At 45.5% G+C, this 23,241-nt stretch overlaps 1 protein-coding gene across 1 annotated transcript in view; it reads right to left on the minus strand.

Annotated features, from left to right (window-relative positions):
• LOC123773039 (tyrosine-protein kinase receptor Tie-1-like) overlaps window positions 1-23,241 on the minus strand; it is a 212,412-nt gene that overhangs the window by 58,615 nt on the left and 130,556 nt on the right. Inside the window, exons 14-16 of the mRNA XM_069315149.1 lie at window positions 9,363-9,553; window positions 4,026-4,219; window positions 36-276 (exon numbers count right to left, since the gene is read on the minus strand). Of these exons, the coding sequence (XP_069171250.1) occupies window positions 36-276; window positions 4,026-4,219; window positions 9,363-9,553 (626 nt within the window). The remainder of the gene's footprint in view (window positions 1-35; window positions 277-4,025; window positions 4,220-9,362; window positions 9,554-23,241) is intronic.

Here is a 23,241-nt window from a genome sequence, read left to right on the forward strand (position 1 = left end):
ATCACTAAGTGTTCAAACCCACTACTCACACCCACCTGGTAAAGTCTGGCAGCGATCCACTCCTCCATCCCTGCATTGCATTTCGTTTTCACTTGGGTTCCCACTTGGGCCCCCTCCTGGGCCCCCTCCTGGGCCCCCTCCTGGGCCCCCTCCTGGGTTCCCTCGACCTGTCTCACCGTGTCCTGTAGCCCAAGGACCAGACTCTTGGCCCGGGTGCCGACCTCTTCAGCACTCTCAGAGTCTTCTCCGGCCCGGGTCACCACAACCCACTGGTACCTGCAGCAACACAAGTCACATGTAATCTTAACTTACAATATGTGGAGAGCGGTTACACCTGGGGAGTTATCCAGACATATGTGAGCTGGACTCATAAATCCTATCATAGGTTTTGTCCACTGTGACCAATAAACATAAACGGTTTTAAGCTTCATGGATTGATTTAAGAAATGTGATTGAAACAACATATTGCTGCTTACACAAGTTCACAGACCATTACTAACAAGAATTAGGAAAATTACACCAGACTACCCCTGGATGGTCAGGAAAGAATGCCGGTCTGATCTGAGAGATGGCTGCTCGATCTCAACAATAGTAAATGTAAGGTAATGAGAATGATGATGGCTCGAGATGACCAGAAGGCTGTTTCACAAATTAAGGAAGGAAGCCCAGGAAGGGGGATATAGAAAAGGGATATAGTAGCAAATATAGTGCCAGTTCAGTCTCCAGAAGCACCTATCAAACGAATCCCATCAACAAACACGCAAAGGAGGCGGTCATCAGAGTAGCTAAGAGGAATCTGTAAAGAAAATCATTCAAGGAATGTGGACAGTGAGGCTTTCAGGTCCCTATGAACTGCCTCAGTGAGGCTCATGTAAGAACAGACAGGTCTGGCACGAAGGTTTTACGTAAACAAATGTTGTCACATGTTGCCTGTTGACACAACCCACGCGAGTTAACGGACCGACAAGTATTCCTAGTGACCTGGATGACCCGCTCCACCAGTGACCTGGATGACTCGCTCCACCAGTGACCTGGATGACTCGCTCCACCAGTGACCTGGATGACCCGCTCCACCAGTGACCTGGATGACTCGCTCCACCAGTGACCTGGATGACTCGCTCCACCAGTGACCTGGATGACTCGCTCCACCAGTGGCCTGGATGACTCGCTCCACCAGTGACCTGGATGACTCGCTCCACCAGTGACCTGGATGACCCGCTCCACCAGTGACCTGGATGACTCGCTCCACCAGTGGCCTGGATGACTCGCTCCACCAGTGGCCTGGATGACCCGCTCCACCAGTGGCCTGGATGACTCGCTCCACCAGTGGCCTGGATGACTCGCTCCACCAGTGGCCTGGGTGACTCGCTCCACCAGTGGCCTGGATGACTCGCTCCACCAGTGGCCTGGATGACCCGCTCCACCAGTGGCCTGGATGACTCGCTCCACCAGTGGCCTGGATGACTCGCTCCACCAGTGGCCTGGGTGACTCGCTCCACCAGTGGCCTGGATAACCCGCTCCACCAGTGGCCTGGATGACTCGCTCCACCAGTGACCTGGATGACTCGCTCCACCAGTGACCTGGATGACTCGCTCCACCAGTGACCTGGATGACTCGCTCCACCAGTGGCCTGGATGACTCGCTCCACCAGTGGCCTGGATGACTCGCTCCACCAGTGGCCTGGATGACTCGCTCCACCAATGGCCTGGATGACTCGCTCCACCAGTGACCTGGATGACCCGCTCCACCAGTGGCCTGGATGACTCGCTCCACCAGTGACCTGGATGACTCGCTCCACCAGTGGCCTGGATGGCTCGCTCCACCAGTGGCCTGGATGACTCGCTCCACCAGTGGCTTGCATGACTCGCTCCACCAGTGGCCTGGATGACTTGCTCCACCAGTGACCTGGATGACTCGCTCCACCAGTGGCTTGCATGACTCGCTCCACCAGTAGCCTGGATGACTCGCTCCACCAGTGGCCTGGATGACTCGCTCCACCAGTGACCTGGATGACCCGCTCCACCAGTGGCCTGGATGACTCGCTCCACCAGTGACCTGGATGACCCGCTCCACCAGTGGCTTGTGCAGGCGTATGGTGGAGGTAGTGAGGGAGTCGATGTGGTCCTGCTTCCCCCCCTGTATTACATAATAATTTCATAAAGTACACTCACAACACCACAAGGTAACCCACACAACACCACATAGTACCCTACAGCATCACGAAATACCCGTAAAGCACCACAAAGTACCCGCACAGCACCACGAAATACCTACACATAGCCTCACAGAACATCGAAATACCTACACAGCAACAGGAAATACCCACACAGCACCCCTAAGTACCCACACAGCACCCCGAAAAACCCACACAGCACCCCGAAGTACCCACACAGCACCCCGAAGCACCCACACAGCACCCCGAAGTACCCACACAGCACCCCGAAGTACCCCACACAGCACCCCGAAGTACCCACACAGCACCCCGAAGTACCCCACACAGCACCCCGAAGTACCCCACACAGCACCCCAAAAAACCCACACAGCACCCGAAGTACCCAGAGAGCCCCCCGAAGTACCTACACAGCACCCCGAATTACCACACAGCTCCATGAAGTACCCATACAGCACCCGAAAGTACCACACAGCTCCATGAAGTACCTACACAGCACTACGAAGTACCCACACAGCACTACGAAGTACCCACACAGCACCCCGAAGTATCCACACCGCACCCCGAAATACCCACACAACACCACGAAGTATCCACACATCAACACAAAGTACCAACCCAATACAACACCATGAATACCCACACAGCACCGCACAGTACCGACACAACACCAAGTAATAACCACACAGCCGACGGCTGAGCGGACAGCACGCTGGACGCGTGATCTTGTGGTCCTGGTTTCGATCCCAGGCGCCGGCGAAAAACTATGGGAAGAGTTTCTTTCACCCTATGCCCCTGTTACCTAGCAGTAAATAGGTATCTGGGAGTTAGTCAGCTGTCACGGGCTGCTTCCTGGTGTGTGTGTGTGTGGTGTGGAAAAAAATAGTAGTTAGCAACAGTTGAGAGGCGGGCCAAAAGAGCAGAGCTCAACCCCCGCAAGCACAACTAGGTGAATGCAACTAGGTGAATACACAGTAATACATAGTACCAACATAGCACTGCATAGTACCCAAACAGCACCAGATAGTACCAACACAACACCACATAGTACCCCCACACCCCCACATAGTACTTACACAACCCCACATATTACCCGCACAGAAACACATAGTACCCACACAGCACCACATAGTACCAACTTAGCGCTACATAGTACCCACACAGCACCACATAGTACCCACACAGCCCTATATAGTACCCACACAGCACCACATAGTGCTCAAACAGCACCACATATTACCCAGACAGCACCTCATAATACTCACACAACACTACATAGTACCCACACAGCACTACATAGTACCCACACAGCAGCACATAGTACCCACACAGCACCACATAGTACCCACACAACACCACATAGTACCCATACAACACCACATAGTACCCACATATCACCACATAATACCCACACAACACTACATAGTACCTACACAGCACCACATAGTATTCACACCGCACCACTTAGTACCCACACAGCACCACATAGTACCCACACAGCTCTACATAGTACCCACACAGCACCACATAGTACCCACACAGCACCACATAATGCTCAAACAACACCACATAGTACCCACACAGCTCTACATAGTACCCACACAGCACCACATAGTACCCACACAGCACCACATAATGCTCAAACAACACCACATAGTACCCACACAGCACTTCATAGTACCCACACAGCACCACATAATGCTCAAACAACACCACATAGTACACACACAGCAACACATAGTACCCACACAGCAACACATAGTACCCACACAGCAACACATAGTACCCACACAGCACAACATAGTACCCAGACAGCATCACATAGTACCCCACACAGCATCTTACAATACCCACACTGGAAAGGAGGACACAGCTGGGAGTCGGATGGTAATAGAGTTGTTTGAATCTGTGAGCCACTGGAGCTCTGAGGTCACTTGTGGTGGCTGTGGCCTGGTCCAGTACCGCTCCACCGTCCAGTCACTACACTGTAGACTGCTGCACGCTGACACCTTCACCTCCACCTCCATACCTGTATGCACACCTGAGAACTGAACACAATACAAATGTTATAAATATAGTGACGAATTTAAACACTTATCTATATAAATATAAATTTAAATGTTCTTTTGTTCAAAATCGCTAATCACCGAAAGTTCTTCGCTGATTGCTTTGAAATTTTCACACAATATTCCATTCGCATCCGAGCGGGTTTTTATATACATTATAAATAGATGTCACGTCTGTGACGGGAAGAAACATGATTTTTGAGAAAAACTGAGTTTTTCAAGTGAGGGAAATCTTCTAAACTTCTTTACCAATTACTTTGAAATTTTGACACAACGATGCATTCGAATAGGTGCGTGTTTTTATATATCTACTATATACATGCCTCACCTGTAACAAGAAAAAACATTATTTTTTTAAAGTAAGTAATTATCAAAAGAAGGCACCAAACCGGGAAGGCTATGTAGCACCATAAAATGTGCGGAATAATCAGAGGGCGCTAAATATCACCAAGGAAGCCAATACGAGAACAAAAACGCATAAGGCGAACGATATCAAAAGTATCTGAGTCACCAAAAATTCTATTGAGAGACAGGCGACCGCGAGGGGCGGTCGGAAAGCAAGACACGCTCGTCCTGGAAGTCAGGACATTCAAGAAGGACATGCACGACCGTAAGAGGGACAATGCAATTAGGACAATAAGGAGCAGGGCGGCGCTCCATCAAGTGACCATCGGTTAAGCGAGTATGGCCAACACGCAACCTCACCAGAGCTGTTTCCCATCGCCAGTTACGGTGGAAGGGGGACGGCCACTAGGAAACACAACATTTAAGAGTACCTAGTTTGTTACCAGTAACAGACGACCAAGAAGCCTGCCAACGGGTAAGGATGGAGGAATGGATAACCGGGTAAAAGTCGGAATATGGAATACCTTTACGAGAGATGGGACAAGAGCACACAGCTTCCTTGGCGGCAGCATCCGCACGCTCATTTAAAGACACACCAATATGGCTGGGAACCCGACAGAACTCAACCGACTTAAATTTAGTGTGAACAAGAAAGAGCCAATGCTGGATCTCGACAACTACTGGATGAACCGGATGAAAGAACCCGAGAGCCATGAGGGCACTACGAGTCAACAACAACTACAAAGGAAGACTGACAATGAGAAAGCAGGAGACTAAGAGCATAGAGAATAGCATAAAGCTCCGCTGTAAAGATGCTAGTCTCCGGAGGTAAGCGACACATATAAGTGCAATCAGGAAAAACAACAGAGTAGCCAACAACGTCCGCAGACCCATCGGTGAAGACAGAAACGGAGCGGGAGTGAGAAGAAAAGTGCTTAAGGAAAAGGCGTTTTAGAACCATAGGAGGGGCAAAAGCTTTAGTGATGCGGGTCAAGGATGTACAAAACTACGGAAGGGGGACTCTCCACAGGGGCAAAGAAGGAACAACATGAGGAGAAACATTACAAACACGAACGGAAAGAGAATCCTGTAAGCGAGATAAATGGACAGAAAGAGGGAGGCGGTGAAGAGGAGCAGGAACCGCAGGAGGGGTAAAAGTTAAAGCACGACAGAGGAGAGAGGAAGGATGTTGTAAGGACCATGCAAGATAGCGAACACAGTAGCGATCACGGCGATCCTGGAGAGACAGGAAGCCAGTGTCAACATACAAGCTAAGGACGGGAGTCGAACGAAAGGCACCAGAACTGAGGCGCAACCCAGTATGGTGCAAAGCATCAAGACGGCGAAGAGTAGAAGGAGAAGCAGGGCAACCATAATCGAGCTTAGAGAGGACGAGAGAGGAAAGTAAAGCAAGGAGAGTGCGCCTATCCGCTATATGTGTGAAGCCTTTTGGACGATTTAATGTTCTCAAGTCAGGAGCAGAAGAGCTGTGAGGCCATCATAAAGAAACTTTGCTGGATGTCTTAAAGGACGACATCTGGCAGCACCTCAGCTGAGTGCCCCGGAGATACAAATTCTGCAGTGAGCTCATATAACAGTTGTTACAGTGGTTGCCTGTGCTTGATCGTTTGCCCTCCGATCATGGGGAATGTTTATACATGTAGGACACATGTTTTATTGTGACCGTGAACTCAACTAAGAGATTAGAGATAAGAGAACATGCTGAAGGGAGGAGTGATACGTCCGCCCTCGCCTAAGGTCAGTAGCTGACTGAAGGGGTAAGCCCCAGGCTCGCGACCTGAGAGGCGGCCAGCGATTTGTCTGGAAAATGTTCCCAAGTGGACCCGCCCAGGATGGGGGAGGACCTTCACGGTGACGGAATAGTGATGAAAGTGATGTTGGATGGAGGAGTTTTATTTTCTGTGAATACATTTAATTATGTTTTGTTAGGAAAACGTTTATTATGGAATGCTGATGGATTTGCAGGTTTGTGTGGGAGAACTGCAACGTTTGTGTGGAAGAACTGCAACGTTTGTGTGGGAGAACTGAAACGTTTGTGTTGGAGAACTGCAACGTTTGTGTGGGAGAACTGCAACGTTTTTGAGGGAAGACTGCAACGTTTGTGTGGGAGAACTGCAACGTTTGTGAGGGAAGAACTGCAACCTTTGTGTGGGAGAACTGCAACGTTTGTGTGGAAGAACTGCAACGTTTGTGTGGGAGAACTGAAACGTTTGTGTTGGAGAACTGCAACGTTTGTGTGGGAGAACTGCAACGTTTTTGAGGGAAGACTGCAACGTTTGTGTGGGAGAACTGCAACGTTTGTGAGGGAAGAACTGCAACCTTTGTGTGGGAGAACTGCAACGTTTGTGTGGAAGAACTGCAACGTTTGTGTGGGAGAACTGAAACGTTTGTGTTGGAGAACTGCAACGTTTGTGTGGGAGAACTGCAACGTTTTTGAGGGAAGACTGCAACGTTTGTGTGGGAGAACTGCAACGTTTGTGAGGGAAGAACTGCAACCTTTGTGTGGGAGAACTGCAACGTTTGTGTGGGAAGACTGCAACCTTTGTGAGGGAGAACTGCAACGTTTGTGAGGGAAGACTGCAACGTTTGTGAGGGAGAACTGCAACGTTTGTGTTGGAAAACTATAACGGTTTGTCTGGGAGAAGTTAGTGAGAGAACATCATACCAGAGGAGGAGTGTGCGCTAAACTCCAAGTGTGAGCTAAAACTTATAGTGTGAACTGAACTGTAAGGTGGTGCAGGACTTCAAGTTGATAAGTGGAACTCCAGAAACAGTGAATCGTCGAGTAGTGTAGGTAGCTACACGTTGTTTGTGTGAAGCGTTTGGAGGGAGCTTCACTGACCTTGAAGGAGGACTACCTTACTGCTGATAGAAGGAACTGCAGGAGTACCTTACAGAATATTTTGAGGACCCAGGTTATGATTGTAGTAGGGGACCTCGAGTAATGGAAAAGAGGATCACTTGGATCTTGATGGTTAAGAGAGTGCTTTACTGCGTTTTGGCATGAAAGACGCAGTGTAAGGTGAGAGATTGATGCTTTTTGTAGAGTAGGAAATATGTGAATATTTTTTTGTGCCATATATTGCAGCCAAAAGTAGTGAAGGAACCAGAAGGTTGTAAGCCGAAGTTTAAGTAGCAGCCTGATACAATTATAGGTTGGAGCCATAAGGCGATATCGGAGTGTTATCAGTTGGTAGCCGCCTAAGAGGTCGTAATCTTTTATAACTTTTACTGTATGTATATTGTGTATGTTGTATAATATTGAATGTTATATTTGTTAGCTGGCTTTAGCTCTTGTCCTGGTGAGGCTTTCTGCCTTGAGAGAGAAAGACACAGCTATAACTTCAGTGATAGTGGACTATAACTAACTAAGGGGGGATTGAGAGATTATCCCCCAGTAAGGAGAGTGCGGAGAGACATGGCGGCTCAGGAGCGGGTGTGTACTCATGATAACTAGGCAGTGTGAGACGTACCCCTGAATAAAGGTGATGCTGAACACTTCTCACAGAACCAGACGCTTACGAGGGTGATCAAAATAAATGCGAGCACTCCAGTGTTCACTGTTGGTCGACCGACAGTAGTAGGAGCGTGGCTGCCGAGGTCGGCTGTTTGTACTGTCAGGGAGTGGTTGGGATCTCTGCTCGACGCATAAGCTAATATCAGGCTGGTTCTAATACCAAGTTTCATTGTATGTATGAAGAAACCATTCCCCTCCCCTCCACCCCTCTGATATCAGACTGTTATAAGAGACCCCAGTAATGTCCTCTCGTATACAGACCTGACTGTTATATAGACCACAATAACGTCCTCTCGTATTATAGAACTGACAGTTATAAGAGACCCCAGTAATGTCCTCTGGTACACATATTTGACTGTTTTAAGAGACCTAATTAATGTCCTCTGGTACATATATCTGACTGTTATAAAAGTTCTAATTAATGTCCTCTGGTACACATATCTGACTGTTATATAAGACTCCACTAATGTCCTCTAGAACACAGTCCTGACTGTTATAAGAGACCTAATTAATGTCCTCTGGTACACATATCTGACTGTTACAAGAGACGCAAGTAATATCATCTAGTACACAGACCTGACTGTTATAAGAGACTCCCTGTAAAGTCCTCTGGTACACATATCTGACTGTTATAAGATACCCCAGTAATGTCCTCTGGTACACATATCTGACTGTTATAAGATACCCCAGTAATGTCCTCTGATACACAGACCTGACTGTTATAAGTGTCTCCAGTAATGTCCTCTGGTACAGACACCTGACTGTTATAAGAGTACCCATTAATGTCCTCTCGTACACATGCAGGACTATGCAGAACTTATGAGTTATAAAAAACACATAAATATAAGCGCATAAGCTTGGATACATAAAAAGTGAATTAACAACCAAAGGTTTAGAAATTGAATAGAGAATGTCAGCCTAGTTTCTTTATTTTATCAAACTATATCTAGATAAATTTATCAATTAAATATACCATTTATATATAAAAACTTTCATAATATGCTGAACCACGCCAATGGGTATAATTCTTGTTCTATTTTAAATAATCTTAAACTTTACATTTAAATTTTTATTATTATCCAGATTCTGAATTTCACAATTACTAAGTTGTTCAGTTTCGAAGCCTTTGAATTGATCTAAAACATCTAAACTTTTAAATATATCACGTGGTATATACACGATTTTTTGTAAGTCAGGATTGGATGAATGTAAACAGTGCAAGTTAAACAAATATTGCCTCACCTCCACTTGGGTGACATAGGCTGTAGTGTTGTGATGGATGACTTCCTCTTGTGTGGCTTGGCCCGAGACGACCCGGGCAGAGGCCTGGTAGAGGACCAGGGCGCCCGCTGGGTCTGTGGGCGGGTCCCAGGCTACTTCCACGCTGTCTGTTGTGACTGCCAGCTGCCTCAAGTGTAGGACGCGAGACGGCTCTGTGGAGAGGTGAGAGCAACGGCTGTGAGTGGGCTGAGTGGAAGGTGGAGTGGACTGAGTGAAAGGTGGAAGTGGGCTGAGTGGAAGAGTGAATGGGTTGAGTAGAAGGGAGAGTGGTTTAAGGTTCACTTTTTTTTACTCCATGCATTTTTACTTATATATGTCTGTCGTACCATCAGCAAACATTTCCCAAGCACAACTCACCTAGTTGTGCTTGGGGAGGTTGAGCTTTGGCTCTCTGTTCCCCCCCCCCCCTCAACTGTCAATGAAATGGTGTAAAATGGTGTGATTTTGGACCATATTGGGCTCTATCAAATCTACATTTGAAACTGTGTATGGAGTCAGCCTCCACCACATCACTGCTTAATGCATTCCATTTACTAACTACTCTGACACTAAAAAAATTCTTTCTAATGTCTTTGTGGCTCATTTGGGTACTAAGTTTCAATCTGTGTCCCTCTGATCGTGTTCTACCCATGCTAAATAGTTTGTCTTTGTCCACCCCTGTCAATTTTATAGGTGGTTATCATTCTGTCTTCCAGGGACATGAGGTTTAGCTCCCGTAGCCTTTCCTCCTAGCTCATACCTCGCAGTTCTGGGACTAGTCTGGTGGCATACCTCTGAATCTTCTCTAACTTTGTATTGTGTTTAACTAGGTATGAACTCCAAGCTTGAGCTGTATTCACCAGGATTGGTCTGGCATAAGTGTTATACAAGGTTCTGAGCGATTCTTTGTATTCACCAAGTTGTGTTTGCGGGTTGTCGGCCCGCCTCTCAACTGTCAATCAACTGTTTACTAACCACTATTTTTTCCAACACCAAGCGCGCGCGCGCGCACACACACACACACACACACACACACACACACACACACACACACACACACACACACACACACACACACACACACACACACACACACACACACACACACACACACACACACACACACACACACCGGGAAGCAGCCCGTGACAGCTGACTAACTCACAGGTACCTATTTACTGCAAGGTAACAGGGCCATTCAGGGTGAAAGAAACTTTGCCAATTTGTTTTTGCCTGGTGCAGGAATAGAACTCGCGCCACAGAATTACGAGTCCTGCGCGTTATCTACCAGGCTACCAGGGCCCTTTGTGTGCGCGCGCGTGTATGTGTGTGTGTGTGTGTGTATCCACCTAGTAATTCACCTAGTTGTGTTTTGCGGGGTTGAGCTCTGCTCTTTTGGCCCGCCTCTCAACATCCAATCAATAAACTTTTTTTTTTTCATACCCACACACACCCCAAGGAAGCAGTCCGGACAGCTGTCTATCTCCCAAGTACCTATTTACTGATAGGTAACAGGGGGCATCAGGATGAAAAAAACTGCAAATTTTGTTACAGCCGGCGACGGGAATCGAGCCCGGGTACACAGGACTACGTATCCAGCATGCTGACCATTCAGACACCGGGCCCTGGAGGCCGGTGGCCTCCGTACATACCTAGTTGTACTTACCTAGTTGTGCTTGCGGGGAGGTAAAGCTCTTGCTCTATGGTCCCGTCTGTCAACTGTCAATCAGCTGGTGTACAGGTTCCTGAGCCTATTGGGCTTTATCATATCTTGAAACTGCGTATGGAGTCTGCCTCCACCACATCACTTCCTAATGCATTCCATTTGTCTACTACTCTGACACTGAAAAAACTCTTTCTAATGTCTCTATGACTCATTTGGGCACTCAATTTCCACCTGTGTCCCCTAGTGAGTATACCCCTTGTGTTAAATTGTCTGTCTTTCTCTACCCTATCTATTCTGAGAATCTACCCTGAGAATCTTGTGTATGGTGATCATGCCCCCCCCCCCCTAAATCTTGTTTCCTAGTGACGTGAGGTTCAATTCCCGTAGTCTCTCCTCGTAGCTCATATCCCTCAGTTTGAGAACTAGACTGGTGGCAAACCTTGGATCCTTTTCCAGTTTAGTCTTATAGATATGACTAGATATGGACTCCATGCTGGAGCCACATACCCCAGGATTGGTCTGACATGTGGTATACAAAATTCTGAATGATTCCTTACACAAGTTTCTAAAAGCTGTTCTTATGTTAGCCAACCTGGCATATGCCGCTGATGTTATCTTCTTGATATGGGCTTCAGACGACAGGTCTGGCGTGATATAAATCCCCCCCCCAGGACTTTCTTTCTCTCTCTGATTTTTTATGTATTTCATCTCCTAACTGATACCTTGTATCTAGTCTTCTGCTCCCTACACCTATCTTCATTGCATTACATTTGCTTGGGCTAAAATCTAATAACCATTTGTTCAACCATTCCTGCAGCTTGTCCAGATCTTCTTGAAGCCTCAAGCTGTCCTCCTCTGTCTTAATCCTTCTCGTAATTTTGGCGTCGTCAGTGAACATTGAGAGGAATGAGTCTATATCGTCAAGGAGATTACGTACGTATATCAGAAACAGGAAAGGTTCGAGTACAGAGCCCTGTGGGACTCCACTGGTGACTTCACGCCAATCTGAGGTCTACCCCCTCACTGTAACTCTCTGCTTCCTATTGCTTCGGTACTCCCTTATCCACTGTAGCGCCCTACCAGTTACTCCTGTCTGTTTCTCCAATTTATGCATCAGCCTTTTATGGGGTATTATGTCAAAAGCTTCCCGACAGTCCAAAAAAAATGTATTCCGCCCATCCTTCTCTTTCTTGCTTAATCTTTGTCACCTGATTGTAGAATTCTATTAAGCCTGTAAGGCAAGATTTATCCTCACGGAACCCTTGTTGATGGGTTGTCACGAAGTCCCTTCTCTCCAGATGTGTTACTAGGTTTTTTCTCACGATCTTCTCCATCGCCTTGCATTGTATACTAGTTAAGGACACTGGCCTGTAGTTCAGTGCCTCTTGTCTGTCACCCTTTTTGTATATTGGGACTTCATTAGTCTTCTTCCATATTTCTGGTAGGTCTCCCGTTTCCAGTGACCTACTATAAACTATGGAGAGTGGCAAGCACAGCGCTCCTGTACACTCTTTCAAAACCCATGGTGAGATTCCGTCCGCCCAACAGCCTTTCTCACGTCCAGCTCCAACAGGTGCCTCTTGACCTCATCTCTTGTAATTTTGAACTCTTCCAAGGCCGCCTGGTTTATTGCCACCTCTCCTTGGGCAGTGACCTCTCCTTGTGAAGACCTCATGAAACCTCTTCTTGAGTTCATAACACACCTCTTTATCATTCTCTGTGTACCTGTCCTCACCCGTTCTAAGTTTCATCACCTGTTCATTCACTGTTGTTTTCCTCCTGATGTGACAGTGTAGTAGCTTTGATTCGGTCTTGGCTTTATTAGCTATATAATTTTCATAATTTTTCTCAGCTTCTCTTCTAACACTAACATACTCGTTCATGGTTCTCTGGTATCTCTCTCTCTCTCTCTCTCTGCTTTCTGGTGTTCAGTTATTTCGGAAGTTCCTCCACGCCCTTTTGTTCAGTTCCTTTGCTTCCATACATGCCCTATTATACCACGGATTCTTCTTTTGCTTCTCGGATTTTTCCTGTCGGGCCGGGATAAACCTGTTTACTGCCTCCCGACACTTTTGGGTGGCATATGATGTGTATGTGTGTATGTGTGTGTGTGTGTGTGTGTGTGTGTGTGTGTGTGTGTGTGTGTGTGTGTGTGTGTGTGTGTGTGTGTGTGTGTCTGTGTGTGTGTGTCTGTGTACTCACCTAGTTGTGTTTGCGGGGGTTGAGCTCTGGCTCTTTGGTCCCGCCTCTCAACTGTCAATCAACAGGTGTACAGGTTCCTGAGCCTATTGGGCTCTATCATATCTACACTTGAAACTGTGTATGGAGTCAGCCTCCACCACATCACTTCCTAATGCATTCCATTTGTCAACCACTCTGACACTAAAAAAGTTCTTTCTAATTCTTCCAAGAAAGGGAGTGGGAAATGAATGGATATCGAGGGCACTTGGTGTCAATTGCCGGCTGGAAAGATATTGCAAATCAAACGCAATATCTTTCATAGACAACTGGGAACACTTCTATGGAAGAAATGAAATGTATGCTCGTGATGGGGTGCATCTATCGAGAGCTGGGGTTGTTGCTGTTGCGAACTCGCTAGAAGAAGTGGTTAGAGGTGTTTGTTTGGGTTTAAACTGTTAGTAAATAGAGGTATGGGAATTGATTTGGAGGAAGGAGGTAATAAAAGTATGTGTTTGTGGGAGAAAGGAATTGGCAAAACGATCAGGGAAAGAGAAGGTCCGCAAAATAACAATTCACTTAGGGTATATTACACTAATCAGTAGAAGTCTAAGAAATAAAATTAACGAATTAAATGCTCTTGTCTGCACAGAAAAAATAGATATTATTGCACTTACCGAAACGTGGATGAATGTAGAAAATAGAGAACTATTAGCTGAATATCAAATATATGGATTTAAACTATTTCACACAGATAGATATATTAGACGAGGAGGTGGAGTAGCCATATATGTTCGGGACAATTTGAAATGTAGTCTCAAAGAGGGAATCAAAACAGAGCCACACACAGAAACTATTTGGATTGAATTAAACGAAAAAGCTAATAATATTATAATAGGAGTAATATATAGGCCACCAAATTTAGACAGAATGGAAGCAAAGCATCTATGGGATGAAATATCTAGAGCATCTAGATCTAACAGTATTTATGTCATGGGTGACTTTAATTTTAGCGGAATAAACTGGTTGAACAAAACAGGGAATAGTGAAGCAGAAGATTTTCTAGAATTAATTGACGATTGCTTTCTTACGCAACACATTAAGGAACCAACACGGGAAAATAATATTTTAGATTTAGTGTTAACTAACAGGGAAACGCAAATTAATGACATCGAAATAGGGAGTGAGCTAGGGAGCAGTGATCACAAAGAAATCAGATTTAGCATAGAATGGAATAGACCAGTAGGAGAAAACTCTGTTAAAGTGCCAGATTTTCGAAAAGCTGATTTTAATAGCCTAAGAAATTTTTTGGGTCAAATTGATTGGAAAGGCTTGGGTATGGGGTGTGGGCCGGTCTTGGAGCGAGACATGAACCCAGCGATAGGTGACTTAAATGGGGATTTCGATGTGGATTCAATATATAACTTATTTAAGAATATTCTAAACAAAGCACAGGAACGTAGTATACCATACAAATTGAATAGATCGTATACTAATGACCCAAAGTGGATAACAAAGAATTTGAAGAACCTTATAGGTAAAAAGAGAGCTTGGTACAAAAGGATTAAAAATGGGGAGGTCACTTTAGAACAGGAATTCGTACAACTGGTTAGAAATGTTAAAAAAGAGATAAGGAAAGCAAAAAGAAACTATGAAGTTCGCATAGCAGGGCAAGCAAAGACAAATCCTAAAGGGTTTTTTCAGTTATATCGTACTAAGACTAGGGAAAGGATAGGTCCATTAAAAACTGAGACAGGTCAAATAACAGATAGAGATGAAGAGATGAGTAGTATTTTTAATAAATATTTTGTATCTGTATTTACTAAAGAGGAACTTAACAATATGCCTTCAGCCGAACAAGTCTATGTGGGTGGGGACGAGGACAGGTTGACGAGTTTAGCAGTTACCAGGGAGGATGTTCTTAAACAAATAGTAAAACTCAAACCAAACAAATCCCCAGGGCCGGATGAAGTGTTTGCTAGGGTGCTTAAAGAATGCAAAGAGGAGCTTTGTGACCCACTGTCAACCATATTTAATAAATCAATAGAGTCAGGCAGAGTGCCAGAGTTTTGGAAAGTTGCTAATGTGATACCAGTTTTTAAGAAAGGAGATAGATCACTTGCGTCTAACTATCGACCAATTAGCCTAACGTCTATTGTGGGAAAGTTACTCGAATCTATAATAGCAAATAAAATTCGTCTTCATCTTGAAAAACATAAATTAATAATTGAGTCGCAACATGGTTTTATAAATGGCCGTTCATGTTTAACAAATTTGTTATCTTTTTATTCTAGCATTGTTGAGGCAGTTGATAGTGGTAAGGATTGCGATGTTGTATACCTTGACTTTAGCAAAGCTTTTGATACAGTGCCACATGAAAGACTGATTAAAAAAATAGAGTCTCATGGTATTGGGGGTGCTATATTAAGCTGGATTAGGGCATGGCTATACCAAAGGAAACAGAGAGTTAGTATAAATGGAATCAAGTCAGAGTGGGAAAATGTTGTAAGTGGAGTGCCTCAAGGCTCTGTCCTGGGACCTCTGTTGTTTATAATATATATAAATGATTTAGATTCAGGTTTGAGTAGCAACATTTGCAAATTTGCCGATGATACGAAAATCGGTAGGGAAATTAATTCGGAGGAGGACTCACTATCACTTCAAGTTGATCTAGATAGGGTTTTGAAATGGTCAAAGGATTGGCAGATGCAGTTTAATGCTGATAAATGTAAAGTTCTGAGGTTAGGTAATGATGATAGAGTTACAAGATACGAGCTAGATGGTGTTGTGATTGCGAAGTCGGATTGCGAAAGGGATCTGGGAGTTATGATTAGTAAGAATTTAAAACAAAAGGATCAATGCATAAATGTTCGTAATAAGGCAAATCGGTCACTTGGATTTATTAATCGCAGCGTTAGTAACAAGACACCTGGTGTGGTTCTCAAGCTATATCTTGCTCTAGTTAGGCCCCATTTAGATTATGCAGTTCAGTTTTGGTCGCCATATTATAGAATGGATATAAATTCACTTGAACGTGTCCAGCGTAGGATGACTAAGTTAATTCCCAAAATTAGAAATCTTTCATATGAAGAAAGATTAACAAAGCTTAAGTTGCATTCACTGGAAAGGCGAAGAGTTAGGGGTGACATGATAGAGGTTTACAAGTGGATGAATGGACATAACCGGGGGGATATTAATAGGGTATTAAAAGTATCAACACAGGACAGAACACGAAACAATGGATATAAATTGGATAAGTTTAGATTTAGGAAAGACTTGGGTAAATACTGGTTCAGTAACAGGGTTGTTGATTTGTGGAACCAATTGCCGCGTAACATTGTGGAGGTGGGGTCCCTCGATTGTTTCAAGCACGGGTTGGACAAGTATATGAGTGGGATTGGGTGGTTATAGAATAGGAGCTGCCTCGTATGGGCCAATAGGCCTTCTGCAGTTACCTTTGTTCTTATGTTCTTATGTAATATCTCTGTGGCTCATTTGGGCACTCAGTTTCCACCTGTGTCCCCTAGTGCGTGTGCCCCTTGTGTTAAACAGCCTGTCTTTATCAACCCTGTCAATTCCCTTGAGGATCTTGAATGTGGTGATCATGTCCCCCCTAACTCTTCTGTCTTCCAACGAAGTGAGGTTTAATTGAGGTTTTTATGTGTGTGTGTGTGTGTGTGTGTGTGTGTGTGAGTGTGTGTGTGTGTGTGTGTGTGTGTGTGTGTGTGTGTGTGTGTGTGTGTGTGTGTGTGTGTGTGTGTGTGTGTGTGTGTGTGTGTGTGTGTGTGTTTGTGTGTGTGTGTGTATTCACCTAGTTGTGCTTGCGGGGGTTGAACTTTCGGCCCGCCTCTCAACTGTCAGTCAACTGTTACTAACCACAATTTTTATTTTCCCACACCACACACACATACACACACACCAGAAAGCAGCCCGTGACAGCTGACTAACTCCCAGGTGCCTATTTATTGCTAGGTAACAGGGGCATAGGGTGAAAGAAACACTGCCCATTGTTTCTCGCCGGCGTCCGGGATCGAAACCTGCGACCACAGGATCATGCGTCCAGCGTGCTGTCCGTTCAGCCACCGGCCCCAATTTGTGTGTGTGTGGGTGTACTCACCAATTTGTACTCAGCTATTTGTGTCTGCAGGATCGAGCAATGAATCTTGGATCCCACCTTTCGAGCCATCAGTTGTTTACAGCAATGACTCCAGTCCTATTTCTCTATCATTCCTAGTTTTAAAATTATGAATAGAATATGCTTCCACAACCTGCTCCTTAAGTGCATTCCATTTTTCCACTACTCTCACGCTAAAAGAAATCTTCCTAACATCTCTATGACTCATCTGAATTTCTAGCTTCCACCCATGACCCCTCGTTCTGTTGGTATTTCTTGTGAACCTTTCGTCTATGTCCACTATCAATTCCCCTGAGTATTTTATATGTTCCTAACATATTCCTCCTCTCCCTTCTCTTTTCTAGTGTCGTAAGGCTCTGTTCCTTTAGGCGCTCTTCATATCCCTTCCCTCATAACGCTGGTACGAGTCTCGTTGCAAACGTCTGAATCTTTTTCAGTTTCCTTATGTGTTTTTTCAGGTGGGGACTCCATGATGCGGCGGCATACATGGAGACTGGCCTCCCGTAGGCAGTATAAAGTGCCCTAAATGCCTCCTTACTTAGGTTTCTGAATGATCTTCTAACTTTTGCCAGTGTAGAGTACGCTGCTGTCGTTATCCTATTTATATGTGCCTCAGGAGATAAATTAGGTGTTACGTCCACGCCCAGGTCTCTTTCTCGCGTTGTCACAGGAATGCAGTTCCCCTTCATTGTATACTGTCCCTCTGGTCTTCTATCACCTAGCCCCATTTCCATAACTTTACATTTGCTCATGTTGAACTCCAGTAACCATTTCTCTGACCATATCTGCAACCTGTTCAAGTCCTCTTGGAGGATCCTACAATTCTCATCTGTCACAACTCTTCTCATCAACTTTGTGTCATTCGCAAACATTGACATGTAGAATTCTACTCCTGTAAACATGTCGTTAACGAATATTAGAAATAGAATTGGTCCCAGCACCGATCCTTGAGGTACTCCACTCGTTACTGTACGCCAGTCCGACTTCTCGACCCTTACCATAACACTTTGGCTCCTTCCTGTTAGATAGTTCCTTACATATGTTAGGGTCTTTCCGCTCATCCCAGCCTGCCTCTTGAGTTTCAATAGCAGTCTCATGTGCGGTACTGTATCAAAGGCTTTTTGGCAGTCCAGAAATATGCAGTCTGCCCAACCCATCTCTGTCCTGCCTTAACCTCGTTATTTTATCATTGAATTCCAAAAGCTTTGTTAGGCAAGATTTCCCTATCCAGACCCCATGTTGATGTTTGTTTACAAACCTAATGTTCTCCAGGTGTGCAACCAGTCTTAGCCTAATTATTCTTTCAAGTATTTTACAGGGGATGCTTGTCAGTGATACAGGTCTATAGTTAAGTGCCTCCTCCCTATCACCTCTCTTGAAAATCGGTACAACATTTGCCCTCTTCCAGCAATTAGGCAATTCTCCCGACATAAGTGATTCATTAAAGATCCTTGCCAGAGGTACGCTGAGGGCCTGCGCTGCCTCTTTTAGTATCCATGGTGATACTTTGTCAGTGTATAGAGGCTGTCACCTATATATCTGATAGCCTTTCATCTTGGGTAATCTCTTCTAACAATGGAAGCTACTCAGGCTCGATTGTGAACACTCCATGGAAACGCATTCAGTGCCTCGCAGATTTCCTTGTCACTTTTTGAATATGCCCCTTCTGTTTTTCTTATGCTTGTCACTTGGTCGTTCACCGACATATTTATTCTTATATGGCTGTGTCGTAATTTAGGTTGCTTTTTCGCTTTGATCGCTATATCGTTCTCATAATTTCTTTCCGATGCCCTTCTTATGGCAATGTAATCGTTCCTACCTCTGTTTCATCTGATCCTGTTGTCCTCTGTTTTTTGTCTTCTGTACTTTCTCCACTCCTTCCTGCTTCTCATTTTTGCTTCCTGACACTGTCTATTAAACCATGGGTTATTATATTTCCTCTTACTCTTTTTCCTTTACTGTAGGTATAAATCTCTCTTCGGCCTCCTGGTATTTCCGTATGACTAGGTCCATCATATCTTGGACTCTTTTCCTCTAATTTCTTCCTCCCACTGCACTTCTTCCAAGTAGTCCCTTATTCTCCTGTAGACCCCTTTCCTGTAGTCAACTCTCCATTCCCAGACCTTTTGTCCCTTGGTCACAAGTTTGAGTTCCATCATGTAGTCAAAGACTAGGACACAATGGTCGCTGACCCCTAGAGGTATTTCATGTCCCAAATTCTCGATGTCTTCTACGTTCTGGGTGAAAAACAGGTCTAATAGGCTTGGTGTATCTCCTCCTCTTTCCCGCTGTGTCTTTCTTCACATGTTGTGTTAGGAAATTCCTGTCTATAATATCTACTAACTTTTATCCCCACGTTTCTTCCCCTCCATGGAGATTCCTTGTATCCCAATTTATCTCTCCATCATTTAGGTCCCCCATGACCAGCAGTTTCGCTCTCATTCTGTGAGCTAATGTCTTTGAACTGCCTTCTGTAGTTTATCTATGCATGCCTTGTTGTTGTCATTATACTCCTGCCTGGGTCTTCTGCTGCTTGGTGGGGGATTGTAGATTACCAAGATCACGATCTTCCTCCCATCTGCTGCCAGAGTTCCATGTATGAAGCTTGTGCTCTCATTGGCACCACTTCCATTTCCTCTGAATTAGGAGGGCCACTCCCCCTCCCTGTCTCTGTGTCCTCTCTTTCCGTGTCACCTGGTACCCCTCTGGAAAGATTGCATCCGAGATCATGTCATTTATTTTAGTTTCCACTATTGCAACTATGTTAGGATCTGCCTCACTAACTCTTTCTTTTATCTTTTCTGCTTTATTAGATACCCCATCAGCATTGGTGTATCAAACCTTGAGACTCTTCTTGGAAAATCTGGTACCAGAGTTCACCTTTTCTTTGGGAGTCTGGGGAGATCTGGGGGGGGGGTGTCTGGGGGTGAGTGGGGGATGGGGGGACCTGGGGGGGGGGGTGTTTGCGGGGTAAATGGGGTCTGGAGGGGTGTGCCTGGGGGTCGAATGGGGTCTGGGCATCTAGAAAGGTGGGTAGGAAGGTCTGGGGTAAGAAGGTCTGGGTACGTAGGTCTGGAGTAGGAAGTGCATATTGGGTCTGAAAATTAGGGAGGGTCTGAGAGGCATAGGGGGGTTGAGAGGTAGCAAGAGGCTTAGAGTCAGATAGAAGTTAAGAAGGGGGGGAGAAAGATAGAGGGGCTGGGTGGGTAGTGAGGAGGATAGATAGTGAGAGTAGGAGAGAGGTTGTATTAGACAGGGGGGACTTAGGAGTAGGTGTGGGCATTGGGAAGAGGGAAATGGAAGAGGAAGTTGGGGGAGGACACATAGGAAGGGGGTCACATGGAAGAATGGGGGCAGGGCAGGGGTGAGGGCTGGACAGGTTTTGGGGGATGAGGGGGTCCTTGGAATGTGGAATGAAACAGATGGATTGAATGCAGTGGGGTCAGAGGGGGCAGGGGAGTCGTTGGGGAGATACGCAAGGGCAAGAGATGTTTGGGCTGATTTGGGGAGGGTGTGACCTGGGAAGGAGGTGTGGAGTGGGGAGCAAGGGTGGGGTAGGAAACTACAGTCGAAAGGGTAGAGTTGTGCCGTTTAGGTCGGCTCGCCCTGTGAGCTATCTGTTCATCTTTTGCCATATATCTATCAATATACACGTTGTAATAGTATCTGCTACCTCTGGGTAAATGCTTGTGTTGCAGTATGTAATCCACTGCCTCCTCGTTAGAGAACTGTACCAGGACAAGTCGATTCTTGTTACAGTTGTAAGGCCCAATTCGGCGGTTGATATCCAAATTATTTACTGCCATCTCGGCTCTAATACAACTTAAGATCTCCTGTAACTCAAATTCCTCCATCTCCATCCTGTCCTGCCTCGATGATGCCTTGGATTCGAGTAATCCATGAAGTACAATTGACCGCCTTCTCAATGATGAACTTTCATGCTGGTCGGCCCCACCCTGGATACTCCCCATCCCTTCCACGCTCGCTACTACATCCCCCCCACAACTCTCCTGTCCCCCAGCCATGCTGTTATTCCTGCCAAAATCATTTTTATGCCTAGTTATTTCACTTTCCCATTCTTCCCTGCTCTTTGTGATTTCTCCCTGAATATAGTCCATAAGCTCTTGTTTTTGTCTCTGAACCTCGTCCTGTATTTGTTTAAAGATTTCATTATTAGCCCCTTGGATTAGACCCTCTATCCAAACATCCCTCCTCTCTACAAACTTCCCTATCATCTTCTCCACAAACCTATCCTCTTCTTCATTCATAATACTGCTGGACCTAGATGCCCTTCCTGATCTAGTCATTGCAATAAACACCCTTAGCCAATAGACGTTACGAATAACTTACCGATCTGCTATACACAATATAGGCGAGTGAGTCTGCAGGCAGGTCTTACTACACGTGGGGTAGTAAGGGTTGCTGCCGGGGTGAGGTCACGGTTGGTCACAGATTGAAGCTGGTGAGGTCACAGTCAGAGTGAGGTCCACTCCACTACTGCACACTGACACAATGTGTCCAACACCTATTTTCAATTACCCTATGTCTACTTTATTTCTTCACTTCCTTATGGTTTGAGTCAAATTACCAAGTTTTTTCATTCACTCGTATACACTTTTTCACTTCGGAGTAGTAGCCTGATTATCCCTCCCACTTCACTAGTAACCCAGGAGCTCCAAACCCGCGTCCATCCAACACGACTCTCCAACCACTGCAAGGTGAGGTCACTGTGCTAGGAGAAAGGGAGGTAATCCAGGCGGCCTTGGAAGAGTTCGAAATTACGAGAGAGGAGGTCAAGAGACACCTGCTGGATCTGGATGTTAGAAAGGCTATTGGTCCAGACGGGATCTCACGATGGGTGCTGAAAGAGTGTGCAGAGGCACTTTGCTTGCCACTCTACATAGTGTATAGTAAGTCACTGGAGACAGGAGACCTACCAGAAATATGGAAGATGGCAAATGTGGTCCTAATATACAAAAAGAGCGACAGGCAAGAGACACTGAACTACAGGCCAGTGTCCTTGACTTGTATACCATGCAAGGTGATGGAGAAGATCGTGAGAAAAAACCTGGTAACACATCTGGAGAGAAGGGACTTCGTGACAAATCGCCAACATGGGTTCAGGGAGGGTAAATCTTGCCTGACTGGCTTAATAGAATTCTATGACCAGGTGACAAAGATTAAGCAAGAAAAAAAGGGCTGGGCGGACTGCATTTTCTTGGATTGTCGGAAAGCCTTTCACAAAGTACAGCATAAGAGGCTGGTACGTAAGCTGGAGAGACAGGCAGGTGTAGCTGGTAAGGTGCTCCAGTGGATAAGGGAGTACCTAAGCAATAGAAAGAAGAGAGTTACGGTGAGGGGTGAGACCTCCGATTGGCGTGAAGTCACCAGTGGAGTCCCACAGGACTCTGTACTCGGTCCTATCTTGTTTCTAATAAATGTAAATGATCTCCTGGAGGTATCGATTCATTTCTCTCAATGTTTGCGGACGATGCCAAAATTATGAAGGATTAAAATAGAAGAAGACTGTTTGAGGCTTCATGAAGACCTAGACAAGCTGAAGGAATGGTTGAACAAATGGTTGTTAGAGTTTAACCCAACCAAATGTAACGTAATGAAGATAGGTGCAGGGAGCAGGAGGCCAGATACAAGACATCATCTGGGAGAGGAAATTCTTCAAGAGTCAGAGAAAGAAAAAGAATTGGGGGTTGATATCACGCCAGACCTGTCTCCTGCAGCCCATATCAAGAGGATAACATAAGCGGCATATGCCAGGCTGGCCAACATACGAACGGCATTCAGAAACTTGTGTAAAGAATCATTCAGAACTTTGTATACCACATATGTCAGGCCAATCCTAGAGTATACAGCCCCAGCATGGA

Source organism: Procambarus clarkii, chromosome 81, assembly GCF_040958095.1.
Source record: "Procambarus clarkii isolate CNS0578487 chromosome 81, FALCON_Pclarkii_2.0, whole genome shotgun sequence".
Lineage (NCBI taxonomy): Eukaryota > Metazoa > Arthropoda > Malacostraca > Decapoda > Cambaridae > Procambarus > Procambarus clarkii.